The sequence below is a fragment of the Euwallacea similis genome, chromosome 6 (genome assembly GCF_039881205.1).
Source record: "Euwallacea similis isolate ESF13 chromosome 6, ESF131.1, whole genome shotgun sequence".
NCBI lineage: Eukaryota > Metazoa > Arthropoda > Insecta > Coleoptera > Curculionidae > Euwallacea > Euwallacea similis.
In genome coordinates, this window is record NC_089614.1 from 3,544,730 (window position 1) to 3,564,742 (window position 20,013).

The 20,013-nt window shown below is 32.5% G+C and overlaps 2 protein-coding genes across 3 annotated transcripts in view; one reads left to right on the forward strand and one right to left on the reverse strand.

The window, feature by feature from the left end:
• The window catches only part of exp (expansion), a 71,357-nt gene that overhangs the window by 9,567 nt on the left and 41,777 nt on the right, over positions 1-20,013 (reverse strand). For both annotated transcript variants that reach the window (XM_066391306.1, XM_066391307.1), the window contains exons 3-4: positions 13,741-13,898; positions 1,647-1,719 (exon numbers count right to left, since the gene is read on the reverse strand). In XM_066391306.1, coding sequence (XP_066247403.1) covers positions 1,647-1,719; positions 13,741-13,898 — 231 coding nt within the window. The remainder of the gene's footprint in view (positions 1-1,646; positions 1,720-13,740; positions 13,899-20,013) is intronic.
• The window catches only part of LOC136409657 (zwei Ig domain protein zig-8-like), a 251,925-nt gene that overhangs the window by 1,893 nt on the left and 230,019 nt on the right, over positions 1-20,013 (forward strand). The gene's annotated exons all lie outside the window — the stretch shown is intronic.

Genomic DNA, 20,013 nt, shown 5'->3' on the forward strand with positions numbered 1-20,013 from the left:
CCGCAGTTGTTCCATATGTATTCAATTTAAATTAACTCTGGCGTATTTTTAAACGTCATAGGAACAGTTACCTACTGCAATATATAGTGATTGCCTGAAAGTACGCACCATATGGGATTTTTTTTTCATTTGAATTTATCAGAAAATTTTATTCTTGGTAAAAGTTTGTGTGCTCTTGTAAACCCAAAACGTTGTTTACAAAATTTGTATATCTCATTTCATAGGGGAGAGATTCGAAAATTACGAAAATAGATTATAAGTAACTTTATTTTAAATTTTAGAGAAAACACGTATTATGAAAAGTTGTTTAGAATTAAAAGATAACCTCAACAATGAAGTTTTCCACAAATCTTTACCAAGAGTTTGTTTTCTGATAAATTCAAATAAAAAAATATCATATTTCAAGAATTTTACATATTTATTTTACATAAAAAATATCTTAAGATAGCAAAACCTATTTGGATATATGTATATAGATATAATAAAAAAATTATAAGGTCTTATCAAAAATGACAAAATTATATCTTTTATTTATACCAAAAACTCATTTTATCTTGCAAAATTCTTTGTGAACGCCTTTTTGTTGTTTTGCATTTTTAGTAGATAACAAATTGCCCACAAAAAAACAAATACTTGTTTTAAATATGCATACATATGTATGTATAAATGCATCAGAAATGTTTTCAGTTAGCATTAAATAAATGGATTTAAATTGAAAATATAAAACGAATAGAAAGTAATAGCATATTTATTTAAAATCAATGATCAAGTGAACTAGTACCTATTTATTCTAAATATTTTCTTAGTGTTGAGTTTACAAGAGAATTTGACATTCTCAATTCATGGAAATATACGGATGTACGAACCTCAGAACACGCAGCATGACATATTATTATTTAATTCAAGCATCTATGTTTCCGTTTTATTGTGCATTAAAAACATGCAAATGTGGCCACCCTGTATAGGTATACCCGGATTGAATTGCTTTGACTCATATGGTCAAGTTTCATATTTTTGTAGAAACGATGTTGTTAATGTTGGGTACTAATTAGTCTTATGAAAGGACTCGTTTCAAGTAATGGTAAATAAATCTCCCATTTGCACCTCGCTTTCTTTCATCTTTTGTAGCTTCAAAGTAAACGTTCAAAAATTAGCATTTATTAGTAAAACAGTAAACATAGTTTAGAACATTATTTCTAGTGGTATGATAATTTGATCTTTGACCTGCTGCTGACCAGATTTGTATTCGGCGGCTTTGTATGCCTAAGAAGATAAAATTTACATAGTTTAAAAAAGGAAGCCGCGTTGATATCGTCTAACGTTTCATGTGTAACGGTTTTATAACGACAGATAGAACAGCACATAGATCTAGATTGGCCCCTTAGGTGTACCTATATCGTGGTAATTGCTAGGTAGTAACGTACTACCAACCTTGAATGGCTACTGCCCACTGGTTGGCGTCGCAGACTCGGCACTTATAAACAAAAGTACTAATAAATATAATTAAACGGAGCTTTAAATTAACCGGGTACATGCCCAGCTCATTGTCAGGCAGCACGCAACATTTTGTAGCATATTTTTAGGTTTGCGTTTGGCCTAGTAGCCTTCATATAGCATTCCTTAAGCTGGATTTAAATATTACTTACGTGTCCTATGTGCCTTTTAAACTCTTCGGTCTTATGGTCTCTCATTGGGTTGTCGAAGCCGCACAAACCGATTCTGAAAAATAAATCAAACTTAATAAACTGAATTATTTTCGCTAATGTAGGTCATGACTTTACGCCTACATTCTTACACATCAATGCCCCCTAAGCATACATGTACCTAATTGAAATATACACATATTGCGAAAAACTAATTAGCAACTTCATAAATGTGCAGCATCAACTCGAGAAGAAAAACTTTATAAGGAATTTTGATCTTTAACATTTACAGATGATGTTTGTTGCGTCATACATTTTGCTTTTTTCGGATGTAAGAATTTATGCTTTATTTTCCGTATCGATAGCCACTGAGATTCCAAGATGTAGCGTTCGCCTTACAACGGATAGTTTCAACTCTCCTTCCTTGACAAAGTTACGCGATTCGTTAAGCTAATTTGCTTGCAGATTTATTTTTCCGAGTCGAAAGTTTGATAAAATCTTAAAAGCGATCTAAAATAGTAGCCGAACGTCTTTATAGATCACGTTTGTTATCTGCAAGACGTATTTTTAATTTTTCCCCATTGCTTTATCCATATAACCATCTCGGCTAAACACTTGCTCCCTTTAAAAGGGATTGATGTTACACATTTTCAGGTTGTCTCGCCTAAAAGATCTTTTTGTCCAATTAAGCTATTTGAATTGGTGATATATCAGTAGCTAAATAGTTACCACGCGCTATTGAGAAAAAAAGAAGCTCAGGTATCGGTTCAAGTGCAAAGCAGACGACCTTGTGTAATTGCCAAGGCGTCTTAAGCCATAAGCGGGGGAACCACTGTATCCTAAATAACGTCATCTGACAGGTTGGGTTCTTTCTTATCTCGCACATATGTTTGTCAAAACCATTAAAATCAGCAAATACAGAAAACCTAATACAGAAAATATTTTTACATTATTGGCAAAATAGCTTACGATTACATTTGAATAATGCATAAATTGGCACTGTTCAAATTAGGAAATAGGTAGTAAGATTTTAACGACTTAATGTCTAATAATGCTCGAGTGAAAGGGCCATCAAAATGTGCTAAACTCTAATAAAAAGCGATAAAAGCATTACACGGTTTTTTGCGCCATGCGTGATCTGTAGTAAGTGGGAATTAATTATACCGTGGGTATTACGTATGTATGGGTCTGCAGCAATATTGGTTTGCAAAACCGAAAAAAAGCTGCAGTAATTGTAACAGAACGGACACGAACATTAAGCTTAGATTTCTTTATTATGCATTGCAAAAATCTATACCTAGTATGTAGATCAGAATTCCCCGTATAGCATCAAACCAAGGCTGCTTCACGCCCACTACCGTTTAGACAAATCGTACCTTTTCAATTCCTTGTAATTGAGAAACAATGAACTTCGAAGCACCATTGCTGGTACAGGGTGTATGCCTCGACTAATCGAAAACAATAGATCAGAAATTTATAATAGTGAAAGTTAATTTTATTTGCTAGCAGTTTTACGAAATGTGGTCGAGACAATACTAATTCCAAAGAAAATGTTCTACAAATTCTATTAATTGTATTTTTTTTTCAAAAAGAAACTCTTGTTGAAAAACAATGCCGAAGAAAATAAACGGGACAAACATATTTTTTGTTAATTTTAAATAAAGTAGTTTCAAAATTTATGAGGCAACCTTCGCTAAGACGTGGAAACTTGCCCAGAAGGAAAATATCTCTAAAAAAGGTACCATATATTCTATGTTGCTATTAGAAAAATCATCATCTATCATAACAGATGTCAATATAAAAGAAAAACGAGCCTCATGGAATGATGGACAATGAAAATTTTACTTTGCTTGTTTTTGCATCTTCAATGTTTCCTTATGTTTTTCGGAGTTTATAAACTTCATTTTCATATTGTGTGGTAATCATTTGAATCAAACTTTTGCGAATAAATCATACAAGAATAACAAGACTGTAGTCAAAGTATTTTGGCAATTTTTTCCGAGTATTATATCATTTAATTTGAATTCTGATTATTCACATTTTATTAGTGATTATTAAAAAAAAGTTGTACAGTCGGTGCAAATTTACTCACACTCTTATACAAGGTTTTAAATAACGTCTTTTTCCGGATAGTAAAAAATAGCGCAATAAGATAAATAGTATTTAAAACATGTTTTCGCTTTTTTCAGTTTAGAACTTCTAATTTTTAGATAATTTTTTTGAAATTTGTGGTATAGTTTATTTATAATAGTTCACCTCGGACGGCTTCTAAATCTTAAGAAAATGTTTTCATTTTACATCATAATTGATAAGTTTCAATACATGTTTAGCATATATTTGTCCTTTTATAAAGAAAATATAAATTCGACAAATTAAAACATAGAGTTAAAGGCGTCATCTTGTAGAGAATGATTGGCGACTCTTCGCAATTGACATGTTGAGTGGATGCAGAATATTATTAGGGTCTCCTTAGTACCTTGGATGTTTAAATTTAGAAAGAAATACTGTATTTTAGCCCTCAATTAAGAGATCTCAATAGATCCCCAGCATGCCTCTGGTTTTTATATTTTTATTTAATGGACATATAAATTTGAAAATATTAAAGAAGACAGATAGGAAGGTGATACCTTGTCGAATTTCACTGTCGCTTTCCTAAAATGTTGAAAAAATTGTTTCAGTTTAAATCACAATTGAGAAGTTTCAGCGGTTTCCCAGCGTGTGTCTGGTTTTTTATTTAATTAAAATAGAATTATGGTAGATTATAATAAAATAAATTGAAGGCGAAAGTTAGATATACCATTCTGTACATCATTGATAGCTCCGCAATAATTTTTAAGTAAGATTATTTTAATTGACATATTTCAGTAGACTAAATATCGCAAAAATTGGATGAGCTGAAATGAGAAAAAAATATTACACTTTAACGTGCTAAATCTTTGTTGATATACGTTTTTAGAATGGCGTTTTTTTTTAAATTTGTCTTATTATTCTATTTTCTGGCATCCTCTGAACCGACAGCAACAGATTAAAATTGAATCACCCTGCGTATTGTAAGACATTTACCAGTACCGCCCATCGTTATATCTAGGAATAATTGGGCGAAACTTTTCCATTATATCCCAAAACTGTCCCTAATACAGTTCCTCAACAAGATAAGGCACCTTTTTTTTTATTGTAAAATTATGTATAATTTTTTATCTTATTCATCCAAATCTCCAGAGTTTTCACCAATCGAACACGTCTTGGAAATTAAAGGTAGAAGACTACAAAATGTACCTCATCCCCCACAAACGTAAACGGTCTTTTGTCACGCTGTACAAATACTTGCTTGGACACAAACATACAAGCTTGAACTGAAATACCTCAGGAGGACATCAATCATCTCATTAGGGCGATGACTAGACGTGTTTCGGACCGTATCGTCTGATCGTGGAGGACCGACCATTATTTAATTTTTTTCCAGGTTGCAACACTCGAAATTCTTTCATTTTTCAAAGAGGAACTTATCTCGTCATAAAAAATATGAATACCAAAAATTATTTTTGGGTATGCGTATTTGGGAACGAGAAATTACGTAATTCTTATTCTATGAAATTTTCGATAACACCAAAACCACTTCACCAGTTTTAAATTTCCACTTCAGCATAACAATTGTTATCCAGACAATTTACGAGGCGTCTTAAAAGAATTTCTTTCCAGATCGGTATCTATCAAGCTCGATATTTTATTGAGCTTTTCAAACTAGTCTGTGGGTTTGCTAGATACATATAGGTATATATAAAGTGGATTCGTTTAGCATACAGCTTTGGTATTGGGTGATAACCATTTTTTAGAGAGGCGTTTTTTGTTGGAATTTGTATTCTTAAGTCATAACTATCTATTTGCGGACTGCAAACCCACAAAATACGTAAGAATTATATGACAAGGTTGTCAAATTAATAACAATAAGGAAGAAGTTAAGTGATATGTGGCTAAAAACGTAAACCAGACATTTAACATAAAATTCCGCAGAGTGAGTAAAAATATAACGCAGTCCGTAATCTTCGAGAATACCTTGAGGAGAACAAGATTATTACTAATTATAATTTTGTTGATTGTGATGCTTGAGGGCATAATATAATGTTGTATTTATAAATTAAACCGTGTCTACCTTGAGATTTAATTTCTGGCCATTAGATCGTGTGTACCCTTATTTAGGCAACTTTCTTTTGGTTTTAGTAGACAATTTATCTTTTGTGAGAAATAATTTGATATTGGAATTTTTATTGTTTACTCTTGTTGTACACACATTGTTTATAGCAAAAAAAATATATTATTTAAATTTGCTTAGGTAAAAGACACTGATGAAGCAGGCGCGTTTACGCTCCTGCAGAAAGTGATTTTACAGTCTAGCCAAAAAAGAGTAAGTTTTTTATGCAATCTATTTATTCCATATATTTAATTTGGCTTACATTTCAAAATTAAATCTAATTTTTTCCTTAATTTTTTCAATTATCTGGGTTAAGCATTTTATGTTCAATTTGAACATACTGACTTCAGTTTCATTCGTTACCAACACAAATAAGTATTTTTCCTTATTTTAATTAAATTTATTACAGCATTGCAGATGCAAAATGCATATAATCCGATAATCTTTCACCCTCGATAGCCTGGTTGGTAATCAATATAACGATCTGGAAGTTTTTTCTTGCAAAATCGATCTCAAAATCGACGTTGCTGCGTCATCAATCGAACTCGCTTGAAGCAAATGTTGCCATAATTGTTTATTTTCTACCTATACCGAACAATCTGTTTTATTTTGCGTATCTGTAACAATTAATTTGCAAATTTCGATTTAATAATTTTAGTATTTACGTCATATTCATTGTACTGTATCCACTTTTGCGCGAACACTAAACTAACTAAACATTCGAAATTTTCTTTTATAAAGCGCATTAAGTTTCACACTGAGGGTCTCCACTTTAATTTCGGTTTATTGATAATACCAGAATGCAACCTGTTTGCGAGATAATAATCGGATTGTCAATTTAAATTATCGTTTAAGCAGAATTTGTCCATTAGCAGCACTTTCTGGGGCTGAAAATAAGAAGACAACTGAACATTTTTTATGCTTGATTGATGAGAATTTTGTCAGGGTTATGGACCCGTAAGCGCTCTTGTCATTGTTGGCGGTCTATAAATTTGTTAGGAATAAAAATTTTAAACGCATAATTTTACGTGTATCTTTTTAGATGCAGCTCCACATATCCCCGATACGGTATTGGTGCATACACAAAGTCGCTTTGGAAATCAATAGTCAGACTATCTGCGATCAGTACTTTTACTTTCAGCTCGTTCAGCGGTCGTTCCGTACGTTTAGTTCGTTCTCATTTTATGAAGACAAATTATTTATCTACTGCCTGCTACAATGATATGCTAAAACAAAATATAGCATGTAGTACTTTATATGGAATCGCATACCGCGCTTTGTGGGTATTGTCGAAAGGCAAATAAAACTATAACAAAAACTTCCAAGCAACCAGCTCTGACATATTATAATTGTATAATGATAATGCCTTATTAAACAAATAACCCTTCTTCTTCGGAGTTTATTATTGTCCTTTAAAAGGAATTGACTGTCCTAAATGCGAAACGATAAATCGGACAAGACCGCAGGCTCACGAGATGAATGATTTTTCAGTCAAGATCGAGTTAGAACCATTTATGAAAATTGCAGCTTGCCGGTCGGTTTCTCCTATTCTATTGCCCCCGTTTAGCTAGTAATGTCAACAGGTACACAGCGGATTTTCTTGCGGCTTGTCAGTAAAAGTAGGTGCATAGATATTTATGGTTAATTGCATCATAGATACATTTCGCTGGTATTATTAACGCAAGATCAAAGACGAGTGGCCATTGCTTTCAGGGGTTGCGTGCATTCTCTTAATTTGGGGTTTGCATAATCTTCAAAATTAAAGTCGATTTAGATGGATTCCAGTAAAATAAACCGGTCTCTTTGGCGAGATCTCTTAATTTCATTTGTAAAAGTGAAAGCAAACTTCTGAATGTAGAATGTGTCTTCTCTTATGCGGCATGTGTGTAGGTTACGTACACATGTCAACAAGAGAGCCAGGGCCCATTCATAAACTTATAAATTCAAATAGAAATTCCTCGCAGCATTGTTTTCAGTCGTGGTAATTAGTGCGTAACCATTCTAATGTGTTAAGGAGAGCGCAAATTTCATAGAAATTGCAACCATGAAGGCCCAGCATAGTCAACCGGAACTGCTTTCCTAGTTCGAACACCAAAGGTCCTTTATACGTCAAGAGATTGATTAACGATCCAAATAATAGCGAAAACCCAAACCAAATGCAATAACTCGTGCACGCCCTGCAAGCCGTGTTTACTCGCCAACAAGAAAAAAACTAAACAGGCTATAACTGTCTTTATTGAATAACTATGCCGTAATCAGCTAGCTGATTAGGCAGTGCATTGCGTACTGCTCTGTAGTCAAATTTATAATACATTGTTTTTCGAAATCTGATCTCGATTGTGATTGGCCGCGACCGACTACTAACGAAAGCAATGTCTGCAAGGTCGCCTAGATTTTACCCGATCAAATTATTCTGTTTTATTAGTGGCTTTTGCCACTAACTCTTTTAGATAAGCCTTTGTCCATCGACTAAATAATTCCTGTATCGTTAGCATACCGATAGAAAGAGGCTTCTTTTTGAATTTCAATGTCTAAATCTGCCTTCTGCAGCATTGTTTTTGATGAGATTACATGAGATGGAATGATTGATGCTGAACCTATGCTGAAATTATATCGATTAGGAAGTGTTATTCTGATAATTTTGAAATCCTTTCAGAATCCTTGCGCCTTATAAGAAAAGTAATGATTACATTTCTCTTATAATTTGCGACATATCATAGGCTTTAAATGTTCACTTTTATTATCTCTATATTCATATTGTCACAATATACAGGACCTTCCAAAATTCTCGAAACGCCATTGACCATCTATTCTTCGAAACTATAGTTCCTTGTTCTATTTGTTAACTTTTTGAATGTTGAGCACCACTATCACGTTCAATTGAAGATTTCGCTGTTGAAATTTGGTAGCCAAATTTCAAGCCACTTTGCATAGTAAATATTTAAAGAATGGCTTTCACGCTTATATGCATGCTGATGTATTTTTTGGGATTCATTGCTTCGCAGCTTTGAGTGTCGGTATTTTAAGAATTTCTGAAGCTATTGCCTTAAATAACAGTTTAAATTAATCGTCTCGGTGAGCTTTATATATCTGCATAAATTGGGTTGTAATATGTCATTTAGTTTCTGAGATCCGGCGTAATTTTGATAACTATTTTTGATATATTCAGAATGCATCTAAAAAAAATGTCTCAAACTGCATTTCCAAAACTCCAAGACCTTACTTGAGATATCTAGGCTCAAAATAGGATTAGTTGATTAAACACAAAAATAGGACCTTAGACGTTTGAAATTGTTCCTGAGAATCCCTAAATAGAAAGAGAGAGAGAGAGAAAGAAAGAGAGATTCCTACTTTTTACCACTTTTTAAAGTTTTCCTTGAAATGTTTTCACATTAATTATTTCCATGAGCCCTATAAGCCTTTCTAAATGAGATTGGTGCACGTATTTCTATTAGTTTCTGAAATACGGAATTAATTTAGTTTGGTTATATTTTTCCAAAAATTCAAAAGTCCAATTCTAAAATATCGACATAGATAGATAAACGCTTCACGCGCTACGTTAGCTCTTTCAGTTTTCTAAATATTTAGCTCGATTTGAAAGATTACTTTTTAGTGGTGTGATGTTAAATGCCAAAAAATTTAATTGCATTTTGCATAACAAACGTTTTGCCCTGAAGTCAATGAAATTTATTACACCATTGCCAATACAAAATACAAATTATCCGATGGTCTCTCCCCCTCAATAGCCTGGTTCGTCATGAACATCACGATTGGGAGCTTTTCCCTTGCAAAATCGATCTCGAAATCTACATTGCCGCGTCATCAATCGAACTAACTTCAAGCCAAAACGCTATTGCTATATTCATTCATATTTTTTTTAACAATTTTTCGCCTAACCTAACAATCTGTTTTATTTTGTGTATCTATAATAATCAATTAAAACCAGTGGAATGACTACGAAGCAGATTTAGTTGTAAATTTCGATTTTGTAATTTTATTACTTATTTCACATTCATTGTGATGCATTTACTTCTGCATAAACTCTAAACATTTCAAATAAAAAAAAAAAATTCTAAGGCGTATTAAGTTCCAAACTGAGGGACTCCACTTTAATTTCGATTTATTAATAACGTCCGAGCTAAAAGAAAGAAACTGAACCTGAAGAACACACTGGGTGTAACTTGACAAATGCCTTAACAGTTCTTAAGCACTTTAAAGCTTTCCATACAGTCTCATACTTTCAATTTACACATGCCCTGTCGTATGACTTGAAAAATCCTGCATCGGTAAACATTGAATCGTAAACGTAGATTTATGAGCTTCAATGAGGTGTTTAGTAAATGAGCGCTTTTAAGAGTGCTACTCACGTCTCAAGTCCTGCAAGTGTGTGATTAGCTTAAGCCATTTCGTTCGAAAATAAGACACAACTTAGCATTTTGACAAACAACATAGTATGGCGAGTCGTAATGGTACAATAATGTTGTCTCTTATTTATATTTTCATTATAAGCGATAAACTAAAGTAAGCGTTTGCTTTGTCAAATTAATGCGCGATATATCAGAGCCGGGTTGTTTTGAGCAACAACGTCCAAGTGTAGGCTGTTACAATGCTCCTTAATTATTAAGTCTAGCAAATAGTACAAAAGTTGTCCGATAGTGTAGTTGTTCCCTTTTATGACGATGCAAAAATTGAAGAAACGGTCAGCAGCAAATCGGCGGGCACTGCAGTTAAAGCTGGTTCACATTGAAATTTATTGGCCATTTTCGTTGATTTTCAAGGCTTTATCGGGTACTTTTTATTTTTCGGTAGTACCGCATTCCACAAAAACTCGATTCAATTAAAGGATGATTTTCCGAAATAAAAAAGAGTGAAGCGGCTCCATTTCACATTTCGGTTCTCAGCCGATTTCCAATCAATTAGATGATTGGATTTTTTTTTTGTTCATTGTTAAGCCTAGAGTAGAGCCAAAAACTGTTCAAGCGTGCGTTATTTATAATCTCCGTCCAGTAATTTCAAATTCGTTGCATAAGAGTATAAGATTTTTTGCCTGATATGGGTAAATGCGCTTGACTGAAATAAGTGGTGTGCTATACATGTTTCGCCTTAGCCAAGCGCACGCTTTAGCTATGAAATATTAGAAAGGCAAACCTCTGCGGTGGCAAATACAATACAATAAAAATTTTATTCCTCGGCACCAATTCAATTCTCTTTGCTCACACTATCTTTGAATCTCAATCCCGTACTAGTGCTCGGAATTGTTTTATTTCTTCTCAAATGGTGTAACTGTTCTAGAATTCAGGCCTCCCGCGGAGAGATTTATTTTGTTATTTAATTAGCTTAATTTAATTATATAATTTTATTAAATTACGTAGATCGATTAAAAACAAAGTACTTGGGGAATATTAGGAACTCTAAGAGATTAATTGTCAGTTAAATGAATACATATGTATTATATATTCGCAATGTACTTAATGCTCATTTAAAGTTTACCCCAAGATCGGAGGAAATTCCGAGTATTTGTAAAGATATCTGAAAAAAAGTGAAAATAAAAAACACTAATAATAGAGACATGGAAAATATAACATTAGTAGAGCTACATTTTGACGTTTTAACAATTAAGAAATAGCAAAAATACATTTCTTTTTATTTTCACTAGTTTGATATTCAACCATTCAACGTACTCTTTATTAGATTTTGTTGTTTTTGATGACATAATTTGTTTTCCTAACAACATTTTATTCCCTTATCCCTTCGACTTGTGAATTTAAAATTAACAAAAAAACAAAAATTAAAGTTTTTGTTTTTTTTTCTGTCAACTGCGGAAGTATCCACAATTTTTCAGGTTTTAAAACAGATTTTCAATAAGCATATTTTATCATTCTGTCTTAATTTCACCAACCTTCTAAGTATCTTCTATAATTTTTTAGATCTTCATAATAAATTTTAAATTTGATATGTATAGAGGCTTCCTTCTTTAAGTTTCCAGCTTTTGTTGATAATCTCCTTACAAGGTGTAAAAGGAAAAATTTGAATTATGATCCTGGAGCTTTAAAAATTTAGTTGAGGAACTTTCATTGACGCTCCTTCAATATCTAGAAAATAGATATCAAAGTGTCCTCTTGTCTTCGAAACTAAATTAAATATTGCATTACTTGAAAATTTTCAAAAAATACTGACAGTTTCGAGTTGCTATGTTTACCCGTATCTCATAAAGTAAGAGACATATTACAAGCCGGTTTGTGCAGGTTTATAGCATCGTACATACATTTGCCACAAAAAGTTCATTCAGCCGCGGCACCTTGATCTAGTCAGATCAAAGCAACGCCGAGAAAACCCGAAAAAGCAAGGGGCCAGATTCTTGAATCTGGAGAGTCGAAAATTCTCTGGGAATGACGTTAAAATGGTTCAGTGAGTACAGTCTAAATATGTGGAATATCTGCTAATACATGCCATTATGATGTAATTTCATGGAGAGTTCTACTTGCATATTGAAGTATCTGACCACAGATATATTTACATTTCCATTGCTTACTTTGTTTTACTCTTGCCATCTAAGTAAAGTTTTTGCTTAGTTACTTCTAGCGGGTGTGCTACAGGTAAAGCTATTAAAGCTGTTAAAGACATATTTGTACGTGTAGTTAAGTCACTTTTCTATATGATAAATATATGTTCGGTACTTATAAAGCTCATTGAGATCGTTAACTTGACCTATTACATAATGCAGTTATTCTACAAATTACCGAGATAACGGAGCTCAAATCCGCAAAGCAATCAAACCACAAGAGACATCAACATTCACATAAGCACGAAACCTCTAAACTATTTTTTAAATATCAGAGACTAAAATATGAAGATGAGGATCAGAAATCGTAAAATTCTGGCAATTAGTGTCAAAAACAGCCTCATTGGATTAAGATTTAAAAAGACTAGCGGCTGGCGCATAAGAAACAGTAGGTGGTTCGACTTTAATTATAGGAAAGAATCGTTGAGTCGAAAGTGCATTTTAATTACTTGATTTGAATAGGGTTTCTTACACTATACCGAGAACTGCATCTCCAAGCTCCTCCCCTGATTTATCTAAATACAAAGAATGTTTTCAAGAAGCATTGTTGATCTTTCATCCGTTAATAATAAACTGGACATAAAAGATCCACTTCTCACTCCCAAATTAAGGCACTCAGCGGGCACGAAGTGCTCTTTAGTGATTACTAAATTGAAACTGATATCATTAACATTGACATACACCCAAATCTAAATTAATTTAATACTAAACCCACCGGGTTTGTATCGAAATGGGTTTATTCGTGTGATCGTTCAAGTTTCACATTGTTACTATTTTCAACACGATCTTTATTACCGAGGAGTTTTGCAATAGCAACACATTGTTAAAAAAATTGCTTATGTAGCATATCTATACATCAGTGAGGTATAAACCATTTTCAGTGACACCAAGAAATATTTTACAATACTTCGTTTTTTATTTGGTACCAAAATGTTACTATAACAGCTGTTTATATATTCATTCTTAGCAGGGATTTGTTTTTTAATTAATTCCAGCTAAACTTAAACGTCTCTTTTATTCTCTGATGTACACTGCCTGTTATTAATTGTGTTGACAAAAGTTTGATGATCTTCCGAAAGTTTTTCACTTTTCCTAAATAAATGAATGCCTCAGTAAGCACAAAAATTGGACACACCTAAAAAACATCAGAAACCGACACTTTCGGTTTTCAATACAATGTAAAAAACATGGTTTTCGATTCGCTTTCCACAGATCATCTTTTCCGCTTTAGCCGTTGGACAATTCACTTCAAAGGTTTTTGATCTCAGAATGAAAGTTTTTTGCGTCGTAGGAAAAATAATCACCCTTAATTCAATTATAACATATAATATTAGTATTCATCCTACCTGAAACCATCGAATCCGTCATCAGACCCATTCACTGTGAGGACTGGTGCCCGTGCATATGCCTTTGCCACCCTCCTATTTCGTTCCAGTACTATGACTTTTGCCCAAATTTCGTCGTCTATTTGGGTCCATTTGTCTAGAACTTCTTGTATGTGATCCTGAAATAATAACAAATTAGATGTCGTTTAAAGTTAAAAGGGTTTGGCCACATACTACCACTCACTTATTTAGCAGTTATGTTGCAATAAATCTTCATTCAAGGTCAAATAATTGTTCCTCATAATATAAATAATTAATCGGAATTTTAAATTTTTGCATTGAATAGCATACGCCCAAATTTTTGTCATTTATAAATCTTGTGTCACCGATAATATGTGAAAATAAAAAATAGATAGGCATGATGTGTAATTATTATGAATAGTTATAAATATTATGAATAGTGTATTATTATGAGCTAGAAAATTTGTGAACACTAATTACACATCACAAATTCGATGTCTGGGCATGGACACTAATAGCGGTCCTGAAAGTAAAAGTTTAATATCCCGTATATGGGATGATCACTTAGAAGGTATCAATCTTGACTAGTAATATGTAATTTTCATGATTTTTGTTGGGGTCTAATTCGTTCTGCTATGATGATAACCTAGCCCCGTTACGGCTTTGATGATAATTAATACGGGGTTTTATTTAAAGATTATACAATTTTTCTTTGTGCTTGTAAAGACAATAAGGACCGACCTAGTCTTTTTGATATTTCCATAAGGAAATTGTGTGCGATAAATTTAGATATGTCTTCCAGATCACTATGTTCAGATTCCATGTAAAACTTCTTGGTTGATCTCTCTATAAGCTGTCTCTATATATCCTTCTACGAATCTTGTAACCTTGTAGTATCACAATGCTATTTGCATTTTATCAAGATGAAAATCGCACACAGTTCGACCAACACTGTATATTTTGTAGTTTCCAAGAGTTCTTGATAATTGATAATCCAGATAATTTTTTCTGAGGTTTTTGAGAGATTTGTAAAATTTCCACAAAGTATCACATTTCCTCAGTTTATTTCTTCATTTTTCTCTTCTTCTTCATTCAGTTCCTTTTTTTTCAATTTAATAAAGATTTTGGAACTTCTCTTTATGAAATTTCATGTTATTTAACCCTTTTTTAAATTCCTTAGGGTTTTTCAAGCTGTATGAACAGAAGCGTTCAATATAATAATTAACCTTGTCGATTTGAACTACTTCACGTGAGAAAACAAACTTGCATTAAATCACTGTAACGAGATTATAGGCATTTCTAGCTTACATAAGTTTTATGTGTCCATTTCTAATTTTTCTACCTGCTCATGGCGACTTTGCTGTCCTCAATATTTACCGGTGTAACAAAGCAAATACCTGAACAAAACCAAAAAAAGTGTATGAGAATTTATTTTTTTATTCCGTTAAAGTTGTATTGAAATTTGCACGTTTCAGCAATTTGCATAAGTGTGAATTCGGTTAGGTAAGAATCCCAAAACTGTTCACTTCGTGAACTGCCCTATTAATGATTTTTAATCGGTAAATTAAATTGTTGCTTACAATGGACTGCAAATAATGAGCTTTCATATAAATTGCATACTTAGACTCAGTGAAGTATAAGTTGCCATATAACTAACCTGAAACTTTCACGATGTCGACATGAAATATTGTTATAGAATCTTAAACAGTATAGTTACCTACCGTTGGCAATTTCATAGTAAAATTAAGCTAATAAAGAACAATATGGTTGGCAAAGTTTTTGTTTCAAAACCGCTCGTTAATACAATAAGCCGAAGAAAAGTGAAACTCACGCGAAGCAAACGTCCCGACCGCAGAACATTAAAATCTAGAGAAAACAATTAAATCACTAATTGTTGTTATTATAAAACATATTCATTGCTTGCTTAGGTCTTATTGGTCCAAAGACCTCCTGACTATAGATGATCAGGTACAAAATGTCCACTTTTTCAAGGACGATTCTAAGTAATTCCTTTTATTCAGTTATTTAGCTTTATTATTATTATTATTATTATCATCTATGTTATTGTAGTGAAACTATTACCACCAAATAGTTTTATTGACTTTAGATAAGCAATAGCAAAAGTCAAAAATTCCCTATGATTAAAGAATAAAACCCTAAGTATAATGAACACAACTGGAATTTTTTGGACCTATTAGATAACACATACAAGCTAATTATAGGTACAGAATATGATGAAGCACTAGCTCACATCAAACACAGTACCGGAAAAAGAAAAAATAAGGAACTTAACTTCAGAAATCTACGAGTTGATACTAAACCAGCTGAATAACTGTATTACAAATAACACATTCAAGGAACGTTGACAAAAAAAAACTTATATCGATCCCAAAAAGTGGAGTGAACCATGCACAAAAAAAACTGCAGACCTATTATATTACTCCTGTAGCAAGTATTCCTGTGGCCTACTTCACAAATTATAGAAATTTCAAACACAGACAACTGAAAGAATGAATTGATAACACTTTTCTTTCCCTTTTTCTCCTAAACAAGGGCTTTCATAAGGACCGCCGGTTTCACCTTATACATATAATATACATATACTGTCATGATGTTAGGGCGTCTCAGAATCATTAGTACAAGTGAGTATAGCGTGCTAGCGAATGAAATAATAGAGCGATTCATCTAAACATAATATAAAAAAGTTAGTTGTTTTCATTCTACAGGATGCTTAAGTATTTTTTTTTATTTTGTTATTTAGGGAATAAATCTCACAGTTTTTGATTGACCGGCTTGAAAGTGCGTTTAAAGGGGTTTTGTAGTACGATAAATTAATTAAAAGTTTCGGTTTCGAGCTAGTTAACAGATAGCTCCTATGTCTTACTGAGATACAAAAAATCGACCTAACTGGTTTATGAATGCTGATAACTTCGATACTTATACGAATTTTGATACTCGAAGCTCTTGTATATTAAAAAGATATTCTGCAAAAAAACTCCTATTCCTAACTATTTTCGAAATATTTTCAATTAAGTTTTTCATTGCACTGCCAAAGATTTATAAATCAATTGATTAACTGTTTGCATTACGAGCTAGGCTATGAAAATACAATTTTGGTTGGTAGACTTTAAAAAAGCAGTTTGTAATATTGATAATTAGTCATATATATATATATATATATTAACGAATAGTTTCTTTTATTAGCGTAATAAATAAATTGTTGTGTTATATTTTCACAAATGCCTCAACACAATGAATTCAGTAAGATTGAGATGAGAAACATAATTACTTAAATTTTGGTATAAGACTTGAAAACTATATTGGAATAGACGATCGATATTTCGAAAATTTACTTTAGTTAATTTTTTATCATTTTCAAGATCTAGCTAAGCATCTTATTTTGACTAGGGATATTATCGCCTTCGTTAAACAAAGTACGCGTTAACTACAAATAAATATCTGAATTGTTTTCTAATATGTCATGAACTTGACTACTTCAAATAATAGTAGGCTTTAATGTTCTGCTTCACTGCACAAAAATTATTGCTTTTCACATTTTACCTGTCGGGCGGGGCATCTCAAGAGGGTAATATTAATAAAATATTGCAAATGCATAAAATCACTTAACTGAAAAAATTGTGAAAATCGTTAGAGATACAAGTTTTTTTGCAGAATGATTTTTGATCCAGAAAAGTTGAGCGTACCCGAATTTGTAAAGATATTGTAATTATCGGTATTGGCAAAAAGGTTAAGTCAATTTTTTGTATCCCTCTAGCACCTAACAGTAATTTTTATTATTGTTTCTGGGATACCCTGTATACAACTATGACTTACAGAACAAAATACGTACAAACAGACAAAAGAGCATACATATTGCAACACGATGATGATACTGCATTTATTATAAATCACAAAATAACTGAGAAAACAGAAGAAAAACTTCAGGCACTAATAGACAACACAACATAATTGTTCTAGAAATGAAGACTAACACCAAATGACTCTAAAAATAAACTTCTGCTCTCAAATAATCAAATTAAAGCAAAATCTTCAATATTAATAGCAACCGGTCACATAACTAAACAAAAAAAAAGAAATATCTGGGAGTAACAATCGAAAAAGAAATGGAGCTTACTAAACATATTTGAAATATGAGAATAGAAATTACTAAACGAACAAAACATTTTCAATCGCCAACGGAGGAAGATAAAGGGATCAGTACAAGAACTGCAATAAAAATATTCAAGTTCGTCTCCAGATTATTATTAGAGTACGGACACATACTTGAGGGCAAATGCAACAGAATAAACTAAATAATATATACAACGCTAAACAGCTAAACAACAGAACAGATTGTACTAAGACTGATTATAAAGATAAAGCACCCCGACTAGATAAGACACCCGACCCGCTGCACAATTAATTCAACCAATTACCATACGAACGCGTATACATGACAAGAATACCTGAAAAACTACACTGCAAATTGAGGCAAAATGGAAAGGCAATTATCACATCTGGAGTGTTCTGAACTCTCTTAACTTTACAAGACGAACCAGATAATTTCGTTTTCTTTTCCACTGAATGGTCGATAGCCTTTTGTCTGGAGATAACCCAGAAACATCGGTACAAATAAATATAGTCTAGAGCAAACAAGTAGAGCTATTTAGCTAAACTTTCCTCATGTAAAAGCTGCTTGTTTTAATTCTACAGGTTGTTAAAGTATTTTTTAATGCTGTAAATTAAGAATATGTGTCACAGTTTTTGATTTCCAGGTTTGAAATTGCTCCTAGTGAAATTTCTGGGTACGTTAAAGTCTTAAAAATATCTGTTTCAAGCTAACTGAGAGATGCACCACCTCTACCTGACCGACGTATAAAAACCAACACAATTTTATCGTCAGTACCAATAACTTCAATATTTTTACGAATTCTGATACTGTCAACTCTTCTACATAAAAAAAGTATTGAACAAAAAAATCACATCTCTAATGGTTTTCAAGATATTTTCAGTTAAGTGATATCGTGTATTTTTATTCTTTTATTAATATAATTTTCTTGATACGCTCTGCACGAAAGATAAAGTATAAAAACAATAAAATTTGTGTTTATTTCAATAAAAAAGTATGTTGTTATAGTATTATTTGAAGTAATCAAATTTATAACATAGTATAAATAAATCCAGATATCCATAGTTAACCCTACAGGGAGCGTATCAAATATTTTTATATCAGTAGGCATCGGTCATCGGTACCGACCTAGAAACACCGAAAAATCTTTTAAAGGTTAATATCACTAATTGTTCAGAATATCCAAAGTTTTTAAAGTAGAAATTGTAAATCGATTAATTTCTTTTTTAAACGACAACTCAACACAATTGAACAAAACTAAAGGTAAACTTTCTTTCATAAATAAATAAAGTTTCAACTTGAACAACATATAACAAATCTTGCTTATTATGTCATGCGACAGTAGTCTTCACACATCGCCATTATATGTTGTAAACAGAGGAACTGTCGGCATTCACAACAGAAATATCGTATTTTTCTGTTCAATATGGAGCTGCACTTGGTATATCTGTCTAGTTCTCCTTCTCTCCTTTGACTTTGGTTACCCTCTTGAATGTGGCAAATCTTTCGCATCTTCTTATTTTCGGCACGAACTCGAGTGGACTTTCTGAGAACTTGTTTTGACCATTGAGATAATATATTTTTTCCAATAAACAAAAGTTTATTAGCAGCGTCTGAACGCTCATTCTTATTATCAGAAATCTCTCTTGTCGAGTTTCGCTATTACTTTCTCTTGTTTTTAAAATAACTTCTATCTTCTATCTCCGAGTCCAATTCATCATCATGCAGTTCCTCGTCTGACGAGACGTCCTGCATTAAACGAATAAGACGAGCCTTCTCAGTTTCAAAACTTGCCATTATCATTAAAACTGTTAAAAATGATAAGTTAGCATCATCACCTTGGTATCTATTTCAAAATACAAACATGTTTTTCCTTTTTGTTGCAGAATGTTGTAGTTAAAAATATTTCAACATTAAAGGGCGCGTTTCAAGGGTCGGTCTCAAGCACTAAAAATAGGAATAATAAAATATCACATGCACATTGAATGTTTTCAGCATAATAAATTCAAATAATTAAAATAGACAGCTACTGTGTAGGAAATAAAATATAGACAAATACTACTAAAATAAATTAAAATAAATAATGCGTCGGTAAGACCACGTGCCCCTCCTGTAGGGTTAATATGTATTTTATTTAAAGAAAT